This window comes from Mytilus trossulus, chromosome 2, assembly GCF_036588685.1.
Source record: "Mytilus trossulus isolate FHL-02 chromosome 2, PNRI_Mtr1.1.1.hap1, whole genome shotgun sequence".
In the NCBI taxonomy this organism is placed as follows: Eukaryota; Metazoa; Mollusca; class Bivalvia; order Mytilida; family Mytilidae; genus Mytilus; species Mytilus trossulus.
In genome coordinates, this window is record NC_086374.1 from 9,307,773 (window position 1) to 9,332,036 (window position 24,264).

General features: G+C 31.9%; 1 protein-coding gene across 3 annotated transcripts in view; it reads right to left on the reverse strand.

Moving 5' to 3' along the window:
• Positions 1 to 7,866: 7,866 nt before the first annotated feature.
• The window catches only part of LOC134706446 (deleted in lung and esophageal cancer protein 1-like), a 47,550-nt gene continuing 31,152 nt past the window's right edge, over positions 7,867 to 24,264 (reverse strand). For 2 of the 3 annotated variants that reach the window (XM_063565394.1, XM_063565396.1), the window contains 13 exons: positions 24,000 to 24,106; positions 22,149 to 22,219; positions 18,462 to 18,593; positions 18,027 to 18,041; positions 14,817 to 15,079; positions 14,148 to 14,267; positions 13,632 to 13,723; positions 13,124 to 13,205; positions 11,778 to 11,966; positions 11,273 to 11,419; positions 10,659 to 10,812; positions 10,261 to 10,384; positions 7,867 to 9,225 (listed from right to left, as the gene is read on the reverse strand). In XM_063565394.1, coding sequence (XP_063421464.1) covers positions 9,102 to 9,225; positions 10,261 to 10,384; positions 10,659 to 10,812; positions 11,273 to 11,419; positions 11,778 to 11,966; positions 13,124 to 13,205; positions 13,632 to 13,723; positions 14,148 to 14,267; positions 14,817 to 15,079; positions 18,027 to 18,041; positions 18,462 to 18,593; positions 22,149 to 22,219; positions 24,000 to 24,106 — 1,620 coding nt within the window. In that variant the 3' untranslated portion in view covers positions 7,867 to 9,101. The remainder of the gene's footprint in view (positions 9,226 to 10,260; positions 10,385 to 10,658; positions 10,813 to 11,272; positions 11,420 to 11,777; positions 11,967 to 13,123; positions 13,206 to 13,631; positions 13,724 to 14,147; positions 14,268 to 14,816; positions 15,080 to 18,026; positions 18,042 to 18,461; positions 18,594 to 22,148; positions 22,220 to 23,999; positions 24,107 to 24,264) is intronic. The other variant, XM_063565395.1, reaches the window with a different exon arrangement.

Here is a 24,264-nt window from a genome sequence, read left to right on the forward strand (position 1 = left end):
AGTTAGTCTACTCAAAGGAGATGCTATTCCACTAAACTTGTGTACAATTTGTCGATAGTAATTACAAAGAATCTATTACCTGCCATTTACTAACTGATTCAACAATTTTTGGATTCGGACTAATGCCATTTTACTGACAGTATGACGTGATGAACTCACACTTAAAAGGTTAACGTTTCAAACCAACATTTTGTAATCTACTTAGAACTTCATCTAATTTATCAAAATGGTCTTCTAAATTTCAACCATAAATTATATATATTAATCCTCTTATTGCTTTGATGCACATAAGGCCGACACTAGTTCTCACCATAACATTCTGTCTTTCCACTGTTCTTCTCCATGTTTCTTTTGGTCTTCCCCTTTTCCTCTTGCCAGTTGGAGTCCATCGCAATGACACCAGATGTTTGCTGGTTCCTTCCATAAAACATGGCCTATCCATTTCCATCTTCTTGTTTTTATTTCATTTCTTATGTCTCTTTGTGTTGTCAGTTTGAATAGTTCCTGATTGGTTATTTTGTGGAGCCAAAAGTACATATTCTTCTCAAGCAGGTATTGTGGAATGCAGCCAGTTTGTTGAAGTAAGTTTGTATAATTCTCCAACAGTTTGAGCCAAAGAGCAGTACAGATTTGACATGTAGATTATAATATCATCTAAATAAATCAAAAGGGCTTTCCATTGCATTCCACGAATACTGATTCAATACATCTTTGAAAAGTTGAAGAAGCATTACATATTCCGAAAGGCATTTAAATGTTCTAAAAATGACCATATTTCGTAATAAATGCATTTTATGTCGATCTTTCGGCGCCATTTTCAAATTGCCAATAACCCGACTGAAAGTCCATGACTGGAAATATGCTAGTGCCGGCTAGACAAGCTAGGAATCGGATATATATCCTTGATAGTAGAATCATCGAGTTTCCTGTAATCTATGCACACCGTCCTTCTTACGAACCAAACAATTATTCATGCTGCGAAAAAGATAAAAAATAGTTTTTATATTCAACAGTGTTTTCTGTGTTAAAAGTTGTCCAATTTGCCAAATGAATTTGGTTCTAGAATTGTGTGTTGAACACATTAAATCAGTATCAATCTGTTTATTTATTTGGTGATGCCACCAGCTGACTGTTTTAACAACGAGACTATTTATCTATATATATCTCAAAAGGAATATATCAGTTAGAACAGTAGAACATTTAGGACAATATCAAATGTACATGACCAGCTTTACGAAAAAAATTTAAACGGGAGAATCTTTTCTTAATCGTATGCCTTTTATTTTTTTAACCAATTATGTAGAAAATCTTTTTTTTTAATCTATAATTGACAACCTGGTGTTGCAGTTGATACTACCTTTCAGTTTTGATCTTCAATATATATTTTTTGGTTTTGCTGTATGTAGACCCCTCAGTTAAATGTGTTTTGTTAAATTATACTTTTTCACTCTTTTTGGTCTTTTGAAAAATGTTGTTTGTGCTGTATTTAGACCCTTTTACAACGAAATTTGTTTTCATGCACACATATAAAAATTGCAGTTTTTATCCAACGCCATCATAGGTTTGAATGTTGATTTCAATTTAGACTGGTTAACATATGTATACATATATACACAGTGTAAACAGCCATGTATCACCATCACTGCTGGTGATCCAATGGATAAATCTGTTGTAGAGTTGTCACTGGCACAGACGTACTTATAAATATAATCATATTCTGTGACTGTATCTTACATTAATTTGTAGGATCCTTTGCTAAAGATTATTTAGCTGATCTGTAAAAATAACATCTCCATGCCTTATATATAATGTACTGTAGTATGACACTAGATTAAAACTGATGTAGAAAGGTAACACCCGGCCACCGAAAGCTTCATTTTGAAGTCAAGGTAGTTGTATGGTCTAGGGCTCCAGATACTGTGCAGGCTATTTGGTGTTACAATATCTCAGTAGCATGGGTTAGAATCCCGGTGAGGGAAGAACAAAAAGATTTGCGAAAGCAAATTTACAGATCTAAAATTGTTAGGTTGATGTTTATATATATAAATCTGTTGTAGGGTTGGCACTGACTCAGACGTACTTATGAATATAATTATTTTCTGTGACTGTATCTTACATTAATTTGTAGGATCCTTTACTATAGATAATTTAGCTGATCTGTAACAATAACATCTTCATGCCTTATATATCATGTACTGTAGTACACCGCTAGATTAAAAACTGACGTGGAAAGGTAACACATGGCCAGCGAAAGCTCTTTTTTAGAGAGCCCAGGTGGTCGTGTGGTCTAGCGGGACGGCTGCAGTGCAGGCGATTTGGTGTCACGATATCACAGTAGCATGGGTTCGAATCCCGGCGAGGGAGGAACCAAAAATTTGCGAAAGCAAATTTACAGATCTAACATTGTTGGGTTGATGTTTAGACGACTTGTATATACATTATGTACACAGTCATGTATCACCATCATTGATGGCGATCCGATGGATACATCTGTTGTAGGGTTGTCACTGACTCAGACGTACTTATGAATATAATTATTTTCTGTGACTGTATCTTACATTAATTTGTAGGATCCTTTACTATAGATAATTTAGCTGATCTGTAACAATAACATCTTCATGCCTTATATATCATGTACTGTAGTACACCGCTAGATTAAAAACTGACGTGGAAAGGTAACACATGGCCAGCGAAAGCTCTTTTTTAGAGAGCCCAGGTGGTCGTGTGGTCTAGCGGGACGGCTGCAGTGCAGGCGATTTGGTGTCACGATATCACAGTAGCATGGGTTCGAATCCCGGCGAGGGAGGAACCAAAAATTTGCGAAAGCAAATTTACAGATCTAACATTGTTGGGTTGATGTTTAGACGACTTGTATATACATTATGTACACAGTCATGTATCACCATCATTGATGGCGATCCGATGGATACATCTGTTGTAGGGTTGTCACTGACTCAGACGTACTTATGAATATAATTATTTTCTGTGACTGTATCTTACATTAATTTGTAGGATCCTTTACTATAGATAATTTAGCTGATCTGTAACAATAACATCTTCATGCCTTATATATTATGTACTGTAGTACACCGCTAGATTAAAACTGACGTGGAAAGGTAACACATGGCCAGCGAAAGCTCTTTTTTTTTCGAATCCCGGCGAGGGAGGAACCAAAAATTTGCGAAAGCAAATTTACAGATCTAACATTGTTGGGTTGATGTTTAGACGAGGTATATATATATATGTATTAATTGTTTTATGTTTAGTACTAAATCTATATTAAGATCCATTTTGTTACATCTTGTGATCAATTTTATTTGGCAATGGCCAATGGCAGTCAGCAGGGTTAAAGAACATCAGTTGTTCGACCTGTTAGTCAAATGGGTTTTGTTTAAAATATACTTTTTCACTATTTTTGTCTTTTGGAAAATGTTGTTTGTACTGTTTTTAGACCCTTCTACAACAAAAGTTGTTTTACATGCATACGTATAAAAATTGCGGTTTTTATCCAACGCATTCATAGGTTTGAATGTAGTTTTCAATTTAGACTCGTTATTATATACACAAACGCCTTAATGGCCGCAGGAGTGACCTCACTAAAAAACCGTATACTCCTGTCACCACCTTCGGGAATTTAGAGTTGTGCCAGTTCACATCGTAAATAACTATTTTATTTGGAATATCTTTGTAGTCTTTTCGCCCAGTTTGGAAATTTTAAAATTGTTCCAGCGTTCGCTTAAAGTGGTATGGGAGTCTAAAATAAAAATGATAGAATTTGTTCATACTTTGCCAAAACGTAGTATTTATTGATACATGTCGAAAAATATAATAAAAATTATAGGTCACCGCGCATTTTCTCAAGCTACAGGACAGGACAAAATGACACATTTTGTATGGATTATACAGGAAAAAACACCATTTTATGATTAGAACCTGAACAAAATGATAGAATTATTAAATACTTCTGGAAAAGATAGCTTTCAGAATATCAAAAGAAAAGATAGGGTCACAGTACGTTTTTTCCAGCTAAAATACAAAATAGAAAAATATCATGTAGAATCCTTCAAAAAATGCACTGTTTTGAATTACCTACCCTTAAAATGATAGTTTAAAAAAAAACTAAAAACAACCAAAAATAGTTAGAATTTGCAAACATATTAATATTTATAAGTAATATTCTTATAAATTGGTTCTTATAAATGAAAATTGACATTAAATATCTGCATTCCTGTATGAAATTTTGCTAACTTGATGGAAAATCTGGACTCTGTTTTTTACAATCCAAGATGGAGGAAGTCACCCATACCACCTTAATTGTATAAATTTCAAGATTTTGATAAGAGTCTTAATTTGAATTGACATGATTCATTTGTTATAGTGCAATTACCAAGGAAGGAAATTTGTTATCCGAAATATCTAACATATTGTTCGTTTTATTGTGTTTTTGGTGATGTTGTACCCTTTAGGACTTGTTATGTAATATATTTCGAAGTGTACTGAATCATGTTTATATGATCCATTGCCCCGTAAGATTTATCATTGACTATTTATTCAGTCATTTTATAGGTCTAGCTGGACGGCTGCAGTGCGGGCGATTTGGTGTCACGATATCACAGTAGCATGGGTTCGAATCCCGGCAAGGGAAGAACCAAAAATTTGCGAAAGCAAATTTACAGATCTAACATTGTTGGGTTGATGTTTAGACGAGTTGTATATACATTATATACACAGCCATGCATCACCATCATTGATGGCGATCCGATGGATACATCTGTTGTAGAGTTGTCACTGACTCAGACGTACTTATAAATATAATTATTTTCTGTGACTGTATCTTACATTAATTTGTAGGATCCTTTACTACAGATAATTTAGCTGATCTGTAAAAATAACATCTTCATGCCTTATATATCATGTACTGTAGTTAGCTGCTAGATTTACACTGACGAGGAAAGGTAACACATGGCCAGCGAAAGCTCTATTTTTGTAGAGCCCAGGTGGTCGTGTGGTCTAGCGGGACGGCTGCAGTGCAGGCGATTTGGTGTCACGATATTACAGTAGCATGGGTTTGAATCCCGGCGAGGGAAGAACCAAAAATTTGCGAAAGCAAATTTACAGATCTAACATTGTTGGGTTGATGTTTAGACGAGTTGTATATATATATATATATATATATCTGCCTGTGAAGAAATACCAGATGTAAGAATATGTATAAAGTGCAGTGAAAATCAGCCTTACAATTTTATAGTAGATCTGACTTGTAACTTCCTCCTCGGGCTTGGCTTGAACCTGTACTGTTTACTTCTAACTTCTTTGACAACACTGCCTAGCATTGCGCAGCGACCTTATCCCCTTCTCTAACTCTAGCTTATAAACCAGATGCTCCGCAGGGCGTAGCTTTATACGACCGCAGAGGTTGAACCCTGAACAGTTGGGGCAAGTATGGACATAACATTCAAGCTGGATTCAGCTCTAAATTTGGATTGTGATTAAATAGTTGACACAGCATAGGTTTCTGACACAGAACGAATGTGTTCTAATGAAATTAATTTTTTTGTTTTCTCTTAGAGCAATTCACTATGCTGTTGAATATTATTCCTCTCAAAAAAATGTTTGAAGAAATTTTCTTTTTATTTATGAAATTTCAAATGAGAAAATTGAACCCATTTTTTTTAATCACATCCCCCTTTCCCTTATTCCAAAACTAATCTCAATTAAAATTTCTAATGGAGTTTGCAACAATTACTACTCATTTAAATACATCATAAAATATTAAGATGTAAAAAAACTGCTTGTTATCACTGAATGGTAAAGATTATTTTAATTTATCAGTTGGTAGTAAAAAGTGAATATACATTGTATATTGTATATATAACAAAGATTTAAGTTGATTCTGGACAAAGAAAGATAACTCCAAATAAAAATAATTCTTACAATTAGATATTTCTTGCTTACTATTCTGGACAAAGAAAGATAACTCTAATTAAAAACAAAATTGCTATTTCACAATATTTTGCAATAAGATATTTCTTGCCATTGCGCAATACTGTGCAATTGAAAAGACTTGCTATTGCACAAAACTTAATATAATAATTTTAGATCCTGATTTGGACTAACTTGAAAACTGGGCCCATAATCAAAAATCTAAGTACATGTTTGGATTCAGCATATCAAAGAACCCCAAGATTTCAATTTTTGTTAAAATCAAACTAAGTTTAATTTTGGACCCTTTGGACTTTAATGTAGACCAATTTGAAAGCAAGTCCAAAAATGAGGAATCTACATACACAGTTAGATTTGGCATATCAAAGAACCCCATTTATTCCAATTTTTGATGAAATCAAACAAAGTTTAATTTTGGACCCCGATTTGGACCAACTTGAAAACTGGGCCGATAATCAAGAATCTAAGTACATTTTTAGATTGAGCATATCAAAGAACCCAACCGATTAATTTTTTGTCAAAATCAAACGAAGTTTAATTTTGGACCCTTTGGACCTTAATGAAGACCAATTTGAAAACGGGACCAAAAGTTAAAAATCTACATACACAGTTAGATTCGGCATATCAAAGAACCCCAATTATTCAATTTTGATGAAATCAAACAAAGTTTAATTTTGGACCTTTTGGGCCCCTTATTCCTAAACTGTTGGGACCAAAACTCCCAAAATCATTACCAACCTTCCTTTTATGGTCATAAACCTTGTGTTTAAATTTCATAGATTTCTATTTACTTATACTAAAGTTATTGTGCGAAAACCAAGAAAATGTTTATTTGGGTCCCTTTTTGGCCCCTAATTCCTAAACTGTTGGGAACTAAACTCCCAAAATCAATACCAACCTTCTTTTTGTGGTCATAAACATTGTGTTTAAATTTCATTATTTTCTATTTACTTAAACTAAAGTTATTGTGCGAAAACCAAGAATAATGCTTATTTGGGCCCTTTTTTGGCCCCTAATTCCTACACTGTTGAAACCAAAACTTCCAAAATCAATCCCAACCTTTCTTTTGTGGTCATAAACCTTGTGTTAAAATTTCATAGATTTCTATTAACTTAAACTAAAGTTATAGTGCGAAAACCAAGAAAATGCTTATTTGGGCCCTTTTTGGCCCCTAATTCCTAAAATGTTGGGACCAAAACTCCCAAAATCAATACCAACCTTCCTTTTGTGGTCATAAACCTTGTGATAAAATTTTATAGATTTATATTCACTTTTACTAAAGTTAGAGTGCGAAAACTAAAAGTATTCGGACGACGACGACGACGCCAACGTGATAGCAATATACGACGAAAATTTTTTCAAAATTTGCGGTCGTATAAAAATAAGCTTTTGTTTCGGGAGGTATTACCTTCTTGTAGGAATTAAACAAGGATATCTGATACAATACATGAAGTATTATTTTCAGTCTTAGACAAGCGTATGAAAACACAACTCTTTCTATGGATAGTCTTGATTTTACAATGTGGTGTGTGATTTTGCTAGCTGTTCAAGGCTTCATAGTGACTTATAGGTGAGGATCATCAATAAAAGCATATTTCATACATCTCTCAGTAAATGACATTTTTGTGATTAAATATTGACCTTACAATTAGCTGGTGTAGAAAAGACTTCACTCTAACATCCCAATTGTAGCTGATGTAGACAATCTTGTATAATAGTTTTTCATTCAAAGGCTCTTAAAGGCTCAAATTTCAGAAAGAAACTTTGACAATATCTCTTTCAGCACAAATCAATTAAAATAGTCAAAGCTCATATATACATGTATACTAAAAAAACAAATTACATTTAAAAACAGAAAACTATGGAATTTTCAGCAGCATTAAAAAAAGGAATATTTGTTTAAAAAGACAAAATAACTCAAAGATGCAATAATTTTTAATATCACAGTTCTCAATTATAAATATTGTTTTAATTCTTATCATCACAAAAAACTGGTAAACTTCTTTTGTTTTAGCATGTACATATAGAAATATTTAAAATTTTGGATTTGATAACACATTCCAATAGTGTACACATAAAGCCTGGCACTAGCAAGAAGTGATGAGACTTTGACGAACTTGGTGAATTTTAACCATTTAAACACAATAACAAACTTAAATTAAAATTAAATTAAACTTATCTTTACATAAATTCTGTTTTATCTCTATTCAGTGAAAATTCATCAAAGTAGGTATCATTGAAATACAGCAATCAAATGAATCAACATATTAACACTTATTTATCAACTTGTAACCAAGGTATTACAACAGAAAATAAACCTAGTCTTTAGAGCCTAGATAAAAGCAAAGATACAAAAAGGAACACAAGTTCCTCATCTCAATTGACTGTTAGCAATTATAAAAAACAAGATACTTAAGTACATTAATTTCCCAGAGAAACATGACAAAATATAAAATAAAACATTGGACAAGAATGACAAAATATACAATAAAACATTGGACGGAATGTATTATAGAATAACAAATGTAAATCAACAAGTATTATAGCATACATCACAGTGGTTTAAAAACTCACTGTAATTATGTACATTTCACTTCTTCACAGTTAAATTAAATAGATTATTTCAAACTTTGTTCTGCAAATTATTTTTAAAAATGTTTGAAATCTAATGATTTGTAAGAAAATTTCCGGTCTGGAAACTAATTTTTAACAGATCAATTATGAAATATAATCAGTTCTCAGTTCTTAGTTCTTAGGATAAGTGAAATTAATCACTAGAGAATTATTGCCAAATAGAATTCACAAAAATAGATGAATTACATTATCAACTTGATTTTTGTAAGAGCTATATTTACCAACTATATTATCAAAATTCAAAATTCTATCATTTAATTTAAGACAAATGCTGTTTTAAAATTTGGGAAAATAAACTGCTTATCAACAGTTAAAAATATACTACCTTGCTCATGCAAGCTTTGACCTTTAATGTTGCTAGTATGAAAAAAGACATTTAAACTTATGCATAAGCACTGTTATTAACATGAACAAATATAACCAGCTTTGAGAGAATCCCTCCATAAAAAATAATGTAGCAATTAATTACACATAAACATATACCATTCTAAAATTTAGTCACATGACATGTCAATGAATATCAATTACACATTCAAAATGGCTTCATGTTTCTCATCATAAGATCCAGTGCCTCTGATAAACAATTTACGTGATTCTTCACCAAGGTTTCCACGGAAAACAAATACAGTTTCATAATGCTCAGAATGCCTGGAAAAAATAAATCATAATAAAGAAACTATTATTCAACAGTTTAACTTCATCATATTCACGGTTAAATTGAGACTATAAATCTATAAAATAAATTTCAAAAATATATGATATAGAAAAATATTCAATTCACTTCTTTGTAAAGAGTCATTCAAAAGGTAATTGCTATAGAAATGTCTGAACTTAGCTTTCTTACTATTTAAAAAAAAAAAATCTTCTACATTCATAAGAATCAAGCATTCATTTGAAATAAATGTGATATTCAGTTTAATATGTGAGAATACAATAACATGGGAGATAATCTAAAATGATTAATTTTGAAATATTGATCTTATTGCCCTTTATAATCTTGTGAGAACATATTGATGTTGAAAGTATATTTAAAAAAGTATTTTAGATATTAATTGAAAGAAAGCTTTGAAGTATGCATAAACAAAATGATAGATGCAGCAATGAGGTGGAATTAAAAATCCTAGGATTGAAGGTATGCTTTATATAACACCTTCTACTTGACTTGATTCTGATTATTTACATTAGTTGGTTAAGATTTATGACCAGATAAACATAATGGATTGTTGTTTGTTTAACATGGCAAACAATTTCATATGAACAATTTAGTTTGATAAAACAAATTGCAATTAAGTCAAAACTTTAAAAGGTGGAGAGCAACAGGTTACATTAAAGTCAAAGTAATCCTGTAACTCCTGCTTTATAAACAATTTATATACCTATATCAAACCAAAGGTTCTTAATGAAACCTTGTGTAATGTGTTCCATTGAGATTAAATACTTTCAAACAATGATTTAACTCTTATTCTAGATCTATAAGTGTCCATGTTCAAAGGTTCAAAATATGTGATAAGAATATCATTAATAAATAAGAACTTTGAGTGTAAATGAATTTCATTTGTGAACAGTTACTGAATGCAAAGTTTTGATAGTTTCTCAAAACAGATTTGCTGTATAATCGTTCTTACTTACTAAAAACAAAAAAAAACGTAAAAATATATATAGTCTGACAAGAAATATACTAACTTGGCAGTGAAGTAGACTTTAAGGAGAGATTTACTGTCTGACACATGGGTAATGTGAGCCTCTAAATATCCTTCTGTTGGTTCAATGGAGAACCTATCAATAGTGCTGCTGTCGATTGTGCTCTCTGTAAAAACAAAAACAAAAACATTGGAAAAGATAACAAGGACAGCACATAGATCTCTGAATATAAACATAATTACACTATTTTTTTTCAATAAAATAAGAACAAATCATTTATTCCAATCTGATTATAATAGTTAAATATTGCTATATATGATCAAATCATCAAATGTTTATTGAAATAAATGAAACACTTAATGAACTAAGACTATCAACTATAAACTCAGAGTAAAACAAACCAAAACATAAAACAATTAATAAAGTCATATTTAGTATACCTTGATAGACTCTCCAGTGACAATGAGAAGCTGTCTTGTTAGATATGGTCAGTTGTAGCTCCCTTCTCTGTCCTACTAAACAGACACCAAAGTCCAGTGATTCTTTTGATAATTCCATCTGAGGTACAGATAGCGTAGCATACAGTGGAAGTTTCTAAAGAAAAACAACATTTCAATGTGAAGCAATTAATCAAACATAAAAAGAAACAACATGATGACAACTCAATAAAATGGGATTAGAAATTGTTATGTTAAAGTACCCTTTGAGCTTTTTAAATTTATTATTTTTATAACTTTATTGTTGTGTTTTGTAATTTAAATTCTGCAGTAAATTATATACACATAAAAAAACTGATGGTTTCTGTAAACCATATTACTATATTTGACTTTTACAAGAAGGCAATAAATCTGACTAAAAATGACATACTTGGTTATTCTTTTTATCAATATAATAAAAGCTTTAGACTATTAAGAAAATATTGTTGCAAAATCAGGTAGCAGAGATGGATGCATAGAATAGTATCTGCCAAAAAAATTAGTTTAGAGTATTAGGAATAACTGTTGCTCCACAGCATATTTATCAAGTTTTTGTTTATGTCAATATGATAAGTTACCTGTGTGGTTCCATTGTTGAACTCTACAACAAGGTCATCTTTAATGTCAATCTTTTTACCATCCTGTTCTCTCAAGGCAATGTTATCATGGTCAGAGTCATTTAGGTATTTTAGTAAGTCTGTGGTTGTCTGAAATGCTATCTTTACCTACAATAATTTTTCAACTCATTACATTTACAGGCTTGTGCAGTCTGGAATGAACATCTTAAAAAAATATACTTTTATGATTGTTTTATAGATTACAACTTACCTATTACAAAATGACATTTATATATAATTTCTTGAAATATAAAGTAAAACAATCAATATTACAGATTTTAAAAGAACAAAACTTTACTAAAATTGAGAAAGGAAATGGGGAATGTGTCAAAGCAACAGCAACCCGACCATAGAGCAGACAACAACCGAAGGCCATCAATTAGTCTTCAATGAAGCGAAAAAATCCCGCAACCCAGAGGCGTCCTTCAGCTGGCCCCTTAAAAAATATGTATACTAAACTACTTACCGGTAGATTATGTTGAGGTTTCAATGTTTGGAATTCTGTAACATATGCTTTAGTTAATTCTTCTCTGTTTGTTGAGGGATCTAAATCGACTAACAAGAATGGAGGTTTTGATATCAGTCTAAAGGCAAGCGGACTCTCTGTATGGTTAGATAATATAGCTCCCATTACTCGGAAACTCTCAGAATGGGTCTACAACAAAAATGTTTATCAATCATATTATACATTTGAGGTACTGAGGATTCATTATTATTCGTTGGATACCAATTTTCGTTAGTTTTGTGGGTACAAGTGAACCACAAATTCATATGTTCAACCAATTACAAATTTTCTATAGGCTTTGTACATAAAAATCAGCAAACCACAAAATCAGATATCCACGAAAATGTAAATTTTCTTCAATCCACAAAAATTGATATGCACGAAAAATAAATGAATCCACAGTAAATGGCTAGAAACACCTTGGTCTATGTGCATATTAAACAAAGGACACAAATGGATTCATGACAAAATTGTATTTTGGTGATGGTGATGTGTTTGAAGTTCTTACTTTACTGAACGATTTTGCTTCTTACAATTATATCTATCATGAACTTTGCCCATTAGTAACAGAGAACTATATTTGGTAAAAATTTACATAAATTTACCAAATTAATGAAAATTGTTAAAAATTGACTATAAAGGGCAATAACTCCTTAAGGGGTCAATTGACCATTTAGGTCATGTTGACTTATTTGTAAATCTAACTTTGCTGAACATTATTACTGTTTACAGTTTATCTCTATCTATAATAATATTCAAGATAATTACCAAAAACAGCAAAATTTCCTCAAAATTACCAATTCAGGGGCAGCAACCCAACAACAGGTTAACCGATTCATCTGAAAATTTCAGGGCAGATAGATCTTGACCTGATAAACATTTTTACCCCATGTCAGATTTCCTCTAAATGCTTTGGTTTTTGAGTTATAATCCAAAAACTGCATTTTACCCCTATGTTCTATTTTTAGCCGTGGCGGCCATCTTGGTTGGATGACCGGGTCACGCCACACATTTTTTAAACTAGATACCCCAATGATGATTGTGGCCAAGTTTGGTTTGATTTGGCCCAGTAGTTTCAGAGGAGAAGATTTTTGTAAAAGCTAACGCCGGACGACGGACGACGGAAGCCGGACGCCGGACGCCAAGTGATGAGAAAAGCTCACTTGGCCCTTTGGGCCAGGTGAGCTAAAAAAGGATAAAAGGGGGGAAATAAACTTCACTTTTTGGTTAAAATAATACACAAATGGAATCTAGAATGGATCTTTAGAACAAATTTATGATGCTTGTAAAAACGTTAACAAACTTACATTTCCTTGACTGTCCAACATTAGATCACTCATAGCAGATCTGTATCTCATGCCTTCCTCGTCCATGCATTCCATACTTAATCTGAAATAAACGATATAAACATTGCCAATCAACAACTAATTCCATATGACATAAGCTATTTTACAATAGTGTAGTTCCAAGTACTTTTATTATACTACTATTTATCACAATTTTTTGGTTCAAATAATGACTTCAATATTTCTTTTATCTTTTGAAACTTATTCATAGTAATACCATATGGTTAAAATATTTATATCATTATTAAATTTTAAATGTAGAAATATATTTTGTTCTGAATTTGCTTTATAAAGGGAGGTAACTCATTTTCATTAGGTTGTACTGTCAACTATATTTTTATTCCTTATTTACCTAGAAAATCCTAAATATAAATCGCTGGAAAATGGAAAAGAAAGAGCTATACACTATTAAAGTATTATATGTATCTGTGAAAGTAAGCTGGTTTACAGTATTTGATTTTTGACTCACAATGCAGGTTTAAGATGAGCAGCCATATCAAGATGGAGAGGATTAACTTCAAATCCCTGTTTTCTTGTTACTTTATTTTCAACATCAGGATTCTACAAATATATACCAATATAAAAACTGAGACAAAAATAATTAGGAGTAGATAAGCACTGCTATACATAACACAAAACATTCATTTCAAACAATCGGAATATAAAAGAAATTATCTAGGTAATTTATAAAAGGATATGTAGGATTGTTAAAAGTATACTTCAAATTAAAAATGTTTCATTTTGTTTAAAATTTTGAATCCAGTATTTTTCTTGAATCTTAATAATTAGCCTCACACTTAATACGATCTCATTTCAAATTTATTTATTTTCTACTTACAAAGATGCTGATTATATCCATATTTTGGTTGGCTTCATAAGATAGTATGAAAGTATTATGTTTATGTCTATAGTAAAGGTAAAGATACTCTATGTTATGATTTCCATATGTACGTCATCTTAATAGATAATTTAGAATTCTTCGTACCTTATCTAAACTCATATGGGCAATGGCATATCCTTCACAGTCCATCTCCTGTGTGACTTCTTCTGTTGGTAGTGGTGTAAACGTGATGTTAACATTGGAGAATCCTCTAGCTGGGATCACCTGTAGTAGAAAATTATAATAATAAATTAATCTTCATATCTGGTGAAAATTACTGAGACCTTTTAAAAGCAACTTAGAAATTGACAAACTGTTTAGACACTTGTCAATTGTTTAAGATTGTGTTCACCTAAATATGTCTGAGTTATTTTTGTAACATCATGTTCTCATCATTAACATATACCCATAATGGCTTATTCATAAATGTGCATTATCTTTACTAAATTCAAATCATACAGCATTTATCATATAATCTTATTTGCAATTAAATTCAGTTTAAAATTATCCACAATTTAACACAATAAATTGGTCTCTATTTACAAAGGGTCTTCTTGAGATATTTTTATTTTTATATTAATTTTCAAAGATTGTTGTAACAGTCAATAACTTCAAACTATGTCCTGAACATGAGTAATTGAAAATTTATATCTGAGATATTGGTATCTGTAGTCCATACAGACTACATTGTGTATGAATGAAACTATCCTTTAATTAGAACGTTGCTTTTCTGCTACAACTGAAGGGACAACACACTAATAAATGTGAACCTACCAGCTGTTTAGCTTTTATGTTGTAAGGTTCTTGAGCTGGTACCCCTTCATGAGCTCTGTAGAACAGGGACACTACTTTAAGTCTGTTTTCTTCCTCCTTGACCTCTAGCTCAACCTCTTCCTCTTCAGAGTCTGAGTCTTCTTCTAGTTCCATGTATGGTTGAGAACGTAGTGAGTATTTGGAGTGACCTCTGCTGACTAACGGTGAAGAATCAGCTGTGTCTGGAATCATATCTGTTGGCATTCTCTTGATAGGTTCAGGAGCTGTATATACAAACACACAACATAAAACTCATATTGTCATTGATATGAAACTCAAGTCAGATTGAAGATTTATTTATACTGAAAATATGCTAAAATTGAAAAGCCATAAAAAAATTAGAATAAACTGAAAATAACTAACCCCACTCCCTATTTAATTCTTCTACATGGTTATGTGTTATAAAATATTTCACTCTCATTTGTTTTTAAATTATAAGTAATTGATGCTTGATTCTAAAGTCATTGCTGATTGGAATAATCCACTTCTAGTACCAGGTACAAGTATTTCATCGAATAGCATCAACCATGCATTAACCCAGGAACCAAGAATTTCCCAAAATGCATCACAATACAGAATTATAATTGTAATTACTACGTACCAGGTACAAGTATTCCATCGAATAGCATCAACCATGCATTAACCAAGGAACCAGGAATTTCCCAAAATGCATCACAATACAGAATTATAATTGTAATTACTACGTACCAGGTACAAGTATTCCATCGAATAGCATCAACCATGCATTTACGCAGGAACCAGGAATTTCCCAAAATGCATCACAATACAGAATTATAATTGTAATTACTACGTACCAGGTACAAGTATTTCATCGAATAGCATCAACCATGCATTTACCCAGGAACCAAGAATTTCCCGAAATGCATCACAATACAGAATTATAATTGTAATTACTTAAAGCTTACTTTGTGCATGTTATAAGTATCTGCACATTGTTGGACCATATGTAGTTCTTTAACATTTCATTTTAAAACATTTGCTGACTCTGAAGAACCCTTTATTTTTCATACAATTAAGGATTAGATTGGTTAAGTTGAGGTTTAAGAAGGGCATACTGGTGGATCTATGGTTAAATTTTAAGTTTGGTTAACGATATGGTATAACTAAAAAGTTGTTATGGGGTTCAGGGTACTATATGGTTTAAATCCCCTGAAGTAAGCTAATATCTTCTACCAGACTTTTCATTCCCGAGTTTTTGCTTCATATTTTTATTATGACATAAGCTTCTTTTTATATCATCTTCATAGATAATTATATGTTGGAAATGAATAAATAAAAACAATCACCTATCTTTGTGATGAGTTTTTTTTTATTAAGGCCAAAAAACATTAAAATTTAATCGGGCAACTTTCTTAATATATAGTACATTAAAACTTTGAAATCAGAGGTTCAACTTTATTTAGTTATCAAGGTAATCATTTTGTATTTTATTATTAGTTATCTTCATGGATTTCTTTTTAAAAGCTTAAATATACAATCATCAAAGTTCACAGATGCAGAAGAAAAAAAATCTCATGTGGCAGTTTTAAAACCAAATTTCTTAATTCTTTTTTTTATGAAATATGTAAATAAAATATTCACAAACTTTCAAAATAGAGCTCTGTATTTAAGCAAATCTAGCTGAAAGAAATTAACAGCATTTATTTTTATTTTCTTGTAGCTGGTAAAATGTATTTAGATAATAACATGAGAGCCATTTTATAATAGAATTGATCTTGTAAAAGTAAGTATGTACAATCTTGACATGAGACGTAAAGAAGAGAATCTAGATTATATAAAAAGAATATTTATCTTGTTGAAATTCTAAATGAAATTTACACTAACAAAGAGGTTTATATAGAATATCAAAGAATAAGGAATGAAAATGATGAATTCCTGAAATACAGGCTTTTATCTGCTTCAGACATGCATGACTAAATGTCTGCCACTAACATCTGATTTGAAAGACTGCCACTAAAATCTGAGTCTAAAGACTGATACTAACATCTGAGGCTAAATGTCTGCCACTAAAATCTGAGACTTAAGACTGACACTGAAATCTGAGGATTAATGTCTGCCACTGAAATCTAATGATTTAATGAACTTCTCTTGTTACAGAAAATCTCACAAATAATTATCCTAAAATGTTATAGTGATTTATATCTCAAATGTGAAAATTAAAGCATCTCTTGAACGTGCTGAAAACATCTCACAGTGAGCCAAATCTGATATCATGCATAAAAGTGGATAATGAAAACACCCTGGTTCCCTTACTGGATAGTCTGATCTAACACTAAATATAATCCAAAAAACTATAAGGTAGTACAGTACTTTCTCAATCATTTTCAGTACTTACTAAAGGAGTAGGTCCGGTAAGGAGCGATTTTGGCCTCAAATTTCAGGTTAATCTTACGAAAGATTGACCACTTTTTAAACACCTAAGTGTCTATTTCATCTGAATCAATTAGTTTAAGTGAAAGATTTTAACTGATTTAGTCATTAAAAACGACCGGATTCAAGCTCAAATATGAAAAATCTACCAAATATGCCTAAAAATGTCACTTTTCAGATGGTTTTTGTCATAAATGAAAGTGGCCGCATCCGTGTTCATCCTCAACCTTTATATATGTTATGTATTATCATAAAATACAACTTACATTTCAATATTAAGGATGAACACGAATGTGGCCACTTTCGTTTCACATGAAAACCATCTAAAATTTAACTAAAATGCTAGAATTGTGAAGATTTCAGTAGTTTAGCATGACTTAATGGTGCTAGTACCCAATAACAGCCCATATTTATGTAGCAGAAGCATTCTACTGTCCAATAAATAACTAAAAGTTTACATTTAAACAATTTTGTAAAACTGCTATATTTTTGGGCCAAAAAGGGGTCTTACTGGACCTACTCCTTATGTAAATGTGAGAATCAAATTTATCATATGAGACACGAATTAAAAGAGAACTATGTAACAAGTCACCTCTGAGCTGAGGTTACCAATATGCAAAATACTGCTATTTATGTTTTCTGTTTGTTAAAATTTCTTTTCAGTTCCAGACTTAACCTATCATGATATCCAACAGGGAACCAGATTGTGTAATGATTTCAGGTAAAGCTTGTGGAGGCATGCAAAAGATGAAATGATTTCTTTGGCAATAATGGTCTTACCCGTTTCCTCTTCACCTGTTATAGATTATTGTAATGTAAATATGCAGTAATAACAGCAATAAACTAAACTACAAAGGATTTGTGCAGGAAACACGTCATCTATCTTTTAATTAACCTTCAGAAATGGTAAAGGTGACTTCAAATCTAAATCAAAGTTCTACATTATAAATGAAGCAAGTTTTTTAGGCTAAGAATGTGCACACGTAAATGTTTATGGGAGTGCATATAAAAGAAATATTACTGATAACTCTTATCATAATTTATACATTCTTCTAAAACATGGTGCTAATTTGTTTTGCTAAAGTTTCACACAAATTTAACTTACCGGTATACTGAAATATATTTTGCATTGTTTTGGGGTGAATGTTCTAGTGTTATATCATATTGAAATTGTTCTACAATTAAATTCAAATAGTGATTTTTCTTTCAACCTACTTTGCCATGGTGGTATAATTTCTGTTCCCTTGGTATCTCTGGGTGGGAAAGCATTACCAAAGGCAACCATCACATCCAATATCTTGTTGTCTTCATCAACAATATTGTAGGTCTCCCAGTCTACTCGGATATCTACAAAATTAAATATTAAACACTGTAGGTCTCCCAGTGTACTCGGATATCAGCAAAATTAGATATAAAACACTATGTCTCCCAGTGTACTCAGATATCTACAAAATTAAATATAAAACACTGTAGGTCTCATAGTCTACTCAGATATCTACAAAATTATATATAAAACACTGTAGGTCTCCCAGTGTACTCGGATATCAGCAAAATTAGATATAAAACACTATGTCTCCCAGTCTACTCAGATATCTACAAAATTAAATATAAAACACTGTATGTCTCCCAGTCTACTCGGATATCTACAAAATTAAATATAAAACACTATATGTCTCCCAGTCTACTTGGATATCTACAAAATTAAATATAAAACACTGTATGTCTCCCAGTCTACTCGGATATCTACAAAATTAAATATAAAACACTGTAGGTCTTCCAGTGTACTCAGATATCTACAAAATTAAATATAAAACACTGTATGTCTCCCAGTCTACTCGGATATCTACAAAATTAGATATAAAACACTGTATGTCTCCCAGTATACTTAGATATCTACAAAATTAAATATAAAACACTGTAGGTCTCATAGTCTACTCAGATATCTACAAAATTATATATAAAACACTGTAGGTCTCCCAGTGTACTCGGATATCAGCAAAATTAGATATAAAACACTATGTCTCCCAGTCTACTCAGATATCTACAAAATTAAATATAAAACACTGTAGGTCTCCCAGTCTACTCAGATATCAGCAAAATTAGATATAAAACACTATGTCTCCCAGTCTACTCAGATATCTACAAAATTAAATATAAAACACTGTAGGTCTCCCAGTGTACTCGGATATCAGCAAAATTAGATATAAAACACTATGTCTCCCAGTCTACTCAGATATCTACAAAATTAAATATAAAACACTGTATGTCTCCCAGTCTACTCGGATATCTACAAAATTAAATATAAAACACTATGTCTCCCAGTCTACTCAGATATCTACAAAATTAAATATAAAACACAGTAGGTCTCCCAGTCTACTCAGATATCTACAAAATTAAATATAAAACACTGTATGTCTCCCAGTCTACTTGGATATCTACAAAATTAAATATAAAACACTGTATGTCTCCCAGTCTACTCGGATATCAGCAAAATTAGATATAAAACACTATGTCTCCCAGTCTACTCAGATATCTACAAAATTAAATATAAAACACTGTATGTCTCCCAGTCTACTCGGATATCTACAAAATTAGATATAAAACACTATGTCTCCCAGTCTACTCAGATATCTACAAAATTAAATATAAAACACTGTATGTCTCCCAGTCTACTTAGATATCTACAAAATTAAATATAAAACACTGTAGGTCTTCCAGTGTACTCGGATATCAGCAAAATTAAATATAAAACACTGTATGTCTCCCAGTGTACTCAGATATCTACAAAATTAAATATAAAACACTGTAGGTCTTCCAGTGTACTCAGATATCTACAAAATTAAATATAAAACACTGTATGTCTCCCAGTATACTTAGATATATACAAAATTAAATATAAAACACTGGGTCATTCACATCCTACTCATATATCTCTAAAATAAAACATCAAGAAACAAGTTCCAATGGTATAATTACACACTGTATGACTCAAAGCCTACTCAGATATCTCGGAAAAGTATTATCAAGACATATGTTTCCAGTTATACTATGATATTTTTAAAACAAACTAGATATCATTGAGATGGAAGCCATCTCTGTGGGCCCCGCTGTCAATAACGTGGGGTAATAGTGATAGTACTATTTCATAGTATAATAGTGATATGACTGCATGATGTGAACTAATTGTTGACTACTCTAAGGAGTCTCATGTGTGATTTCAATCTAAGATTTTAAGTTAAAACTGATAAATATTCTCATCTTACTTTCATAGTATAATAGTGATATGACTGCATGATGTGAACTAATTGTTGACTACTCTAAGGTGACTTCTGGATGTATGGATTGATGTTTGAACAATATGTTTAAAGGTGCTGCCCAATTGATATTTGTCACATATTTTTAGAATTATGCCTTCAATATATTATGACCCACCAAGTATAAAGTATGAAATATTAACAGTTCTCGAGAGGTAGAGCGGACACAATTTGTTAAGAACAACAAACGGATGGACAGACTGACAGACTGACCTTAGACCTAGGATGCATACATTATGACACATTCTCTGGTGTTGGTTTATATATATGTTAAGTTGAAAATGTTTGTCAGGTATAAAGTATGAAATAATAACAGCTGTCCTCTCAAAATATAGTGTGGATCAAATTTGTTAGCGATGGACAGACCAACAGACAGACAGACAGACCTTTGACCTAGGAAGTTGTACATACATCATGACACGCCCTCTGGTGGTGGTTAAAATGGATGTCAAGTATAAACTTTGAAATCATAACGGTTATCTAGATTTGGAGCGGACACAATCCCACAGGACACGGGGTTGTCAACTCTAAACCAAAGTTTTTGACCTTGACCTTTGACCTAGGAAGTTGAACTTACATCATGACACGCCCTCTGGTGGTTGTTAAAATGGATGTCAAGCATAAACTTTGAAATCATAACCGTTATCTAGATTTGGAGCGGACACAATCCCACAGGACATGGGGTTGTCAACTCTAAACCAAAGTTTTTGACCTTGACCTTTGACCTAGGAAGTTGTACATACATCATGACACGCCCTCTGGTGGTTGTTGAAATGGATGTCAAGTATAAACTTTGAAATCATAACGGTTATCTAGATATGGAGCGGACACGATCTTCACCACAGGACAGGGGGTTGTCAACTAAAACCAAATTTTTTGACCTTGACCTTTGACCTAGAAAGTTGTACATACAACATGACACACCCTCTGGTGTTGGTTGATAATCATGTTAAGTATTAAGTATGAAATCATAATGGTTCTCTAGATATGGAGCGGACACGAAAGTGTTACGGACGGACGGACGGACGGACAGACAGACGGACGGACGGAGAGACTGATCACTATAGGGCGACCCGCCTTAGTCGGCGGGGCCCTAATAAAAATATTGCTGGCTTTTAAATCTTCCCTGACAACAATAAGTTGTAATTATTACATGTCTCCAAGAATACAAACCCTAATATATACAGCACTGTATACCCAAGTCCAGGTTATTGAGAAAATGTTCAATGTAAGAGCTTTAGCACAATGTATTAACTCTCACAGTCAAATTGGTTGTCAATAAAAATTATAAAGCAACAAGCTAGACTCAGGATTATACTTGAATATCTGTAAAACTACAAGATTTCCGAGTATTGTCTGTAATTATCAGTTATTTCATTTAGCATTCACCTTAGTTATGTGTTCTGACATATACTTTAGTTTTCAGCTCTTACAAATGAAGATGATGGATAAATATATCAACTTTTAAAAGAACACTACTATTAAAGTGTTTAATTCACTGCATGCACATGTGTGGCATTCTTGTCAGTGTAGTTTGTGAACAAATGTACATGTTTTATGAGAAATGAATAGTTTTTCATGAACTTACCAAAAGGGCTGATATTGTTAATTCTCATAGATCTATTTATAGGTGCTACCCCTGACACATGGGTACCAAATCTGTAATATATAATAGTAATAGGTGCAAGAATTCAATTAGTCAAGACGATACAAGCATTCATAAATGCTGATAGCTGAAATAAACGTTCAGAGACTTTTTTGAATGCTATTTCCAGGATATTTTCATTTTTATGATACAAAGTTTGTAACTTTACCTTAAACAAATTAATGAAAAAGATAAAACAAATACTTTGTCTTCTTTAAAAAAAAAAAAAAAAATATAAGCAAAAATGTTGCATGCAGTATTATAATATATATATGTTTTATACAACTATTAGTGTAGAATTAATGTTCATGCATGTTCACTTTTCGTGCTGTTACATTTCACAGATTTCTATATGACATGGTTATACTAGTTTATTAGATGTCCTAATATCCTTATGCCAGTAATGGTATGAACTTTGCTAATTTTCTCTGAGTCCTCTTTTTATGTCAGTTTATATATGTTAAAAGACAGTATCAAAGTAGACATTATTGAAAGACTACATGTATTACAATTCATTTTGTTTAGAAAAAGACATAAACTGATAAAATCAACAAAGTTGTAAATAAAAACAAAATTTTTTAAAACAAATACAATTAATTCACAACTACATCTTACCTAGTAAAATATCTGTTGAAAAGTATTTAACAATTATATATTTATGTAAGAGTGGTATTTCATCCTATAAATTTACTGAAATATGGCTTTATATTTGAAAACTCCAGAAGGATGATTGATTGTTAGTTGTTTTATGTCCAGTGGCAAACATTTAATGCATGTCCAGGACATGAATCAAAATTAACAATAAATACGATAGGTAGGTCCTGAAATTGAGGCCTTCTTGGATGAAGATTGGGAAAATTTGGACTGCCACTGGAAAATGAGTGTATATCGGATAGGAAATTATGCCTTACAACAGGCCATCTATGGAGTCCTAAAACAGTTATTACAGCAAGGTTTTTTATGGAACAGTGAGCATAGCACTCTCTTCACAAGGCATCAGATTTAATATATCTGTTTACTTATACATCCTACACAGGCAAATTTATGCCCAACTTTGGCAAGGGTTTCATAGACCAAAATGATTATATTTGTATTCCACAGTCACCTTTTCAGTGATGCTTCCCAGATGTAAGGGTTATAGGAAACATCGACCAGTTTGCTGTACAGATATGATTTGTAGCTCTTTAATTGATCAATGTTTTACAACTACTGTAACCTTTTATCATAGTTAACAACAAGAACGTGACCATAGTACACAGGTGCCCTACTTGCATTATCATTTTCTATGTTCAGTGGACTGTGAAATTCAGGTCAAAAATCTAATTTGGCATCTAAATTAAAAAGACAAATCATAAGGCACATGTGCAATAAGTTTCAAGTTGATAGGAACTCAATTTAATCAAAATCTACCTTGACAAAAAACTTTTACCAAAAACTTCAACTTGAAACTCACACTATCATTTTCTATGTTCAAAGGACCATATAATTGGGGTCTAATATATAATTTGACATTTCAATTAAAAAGTTCATATCATAGGAAATATGTGTACTAAATTTCAAGTTGAATGGACTTCAACTTTATCAAAAACTACCTTGACTAAAAACTTTAACCTGAAGCAGGACAGACAGATAGACAGATGGATGAATGCACAGACCAGAACACATTATGCCCCTCTACTATTGTAGTAGGGGCACAAAAAGAATGATTTGATTGAAAATAACTTGTGGTTCTCAACTCCCCCTTTTAAAAATATTTCAAATTCTATTGAAGTTATTAGACTCTTTTAATGATACCTGACAACTGGTTTCTGTTCATGTTTGGCAGCAGTCATTTGGAAGTTCAGTGGACATCCTATGACATTCATACTGACCGGTATATAATTAGTGTCCAAATCTCCAACCTAGAATCATATTATAATATAGACTTAGTTTAACTGTATCAAACTCCTAAAATGTTCTTAGAATTTCCCCTTAATGTACCACATATTCAATCCTAATACAAAATGTGTGAGTATCATTTTAATTCAGCTTACTTTTTATTATATCAAATAATAATTAT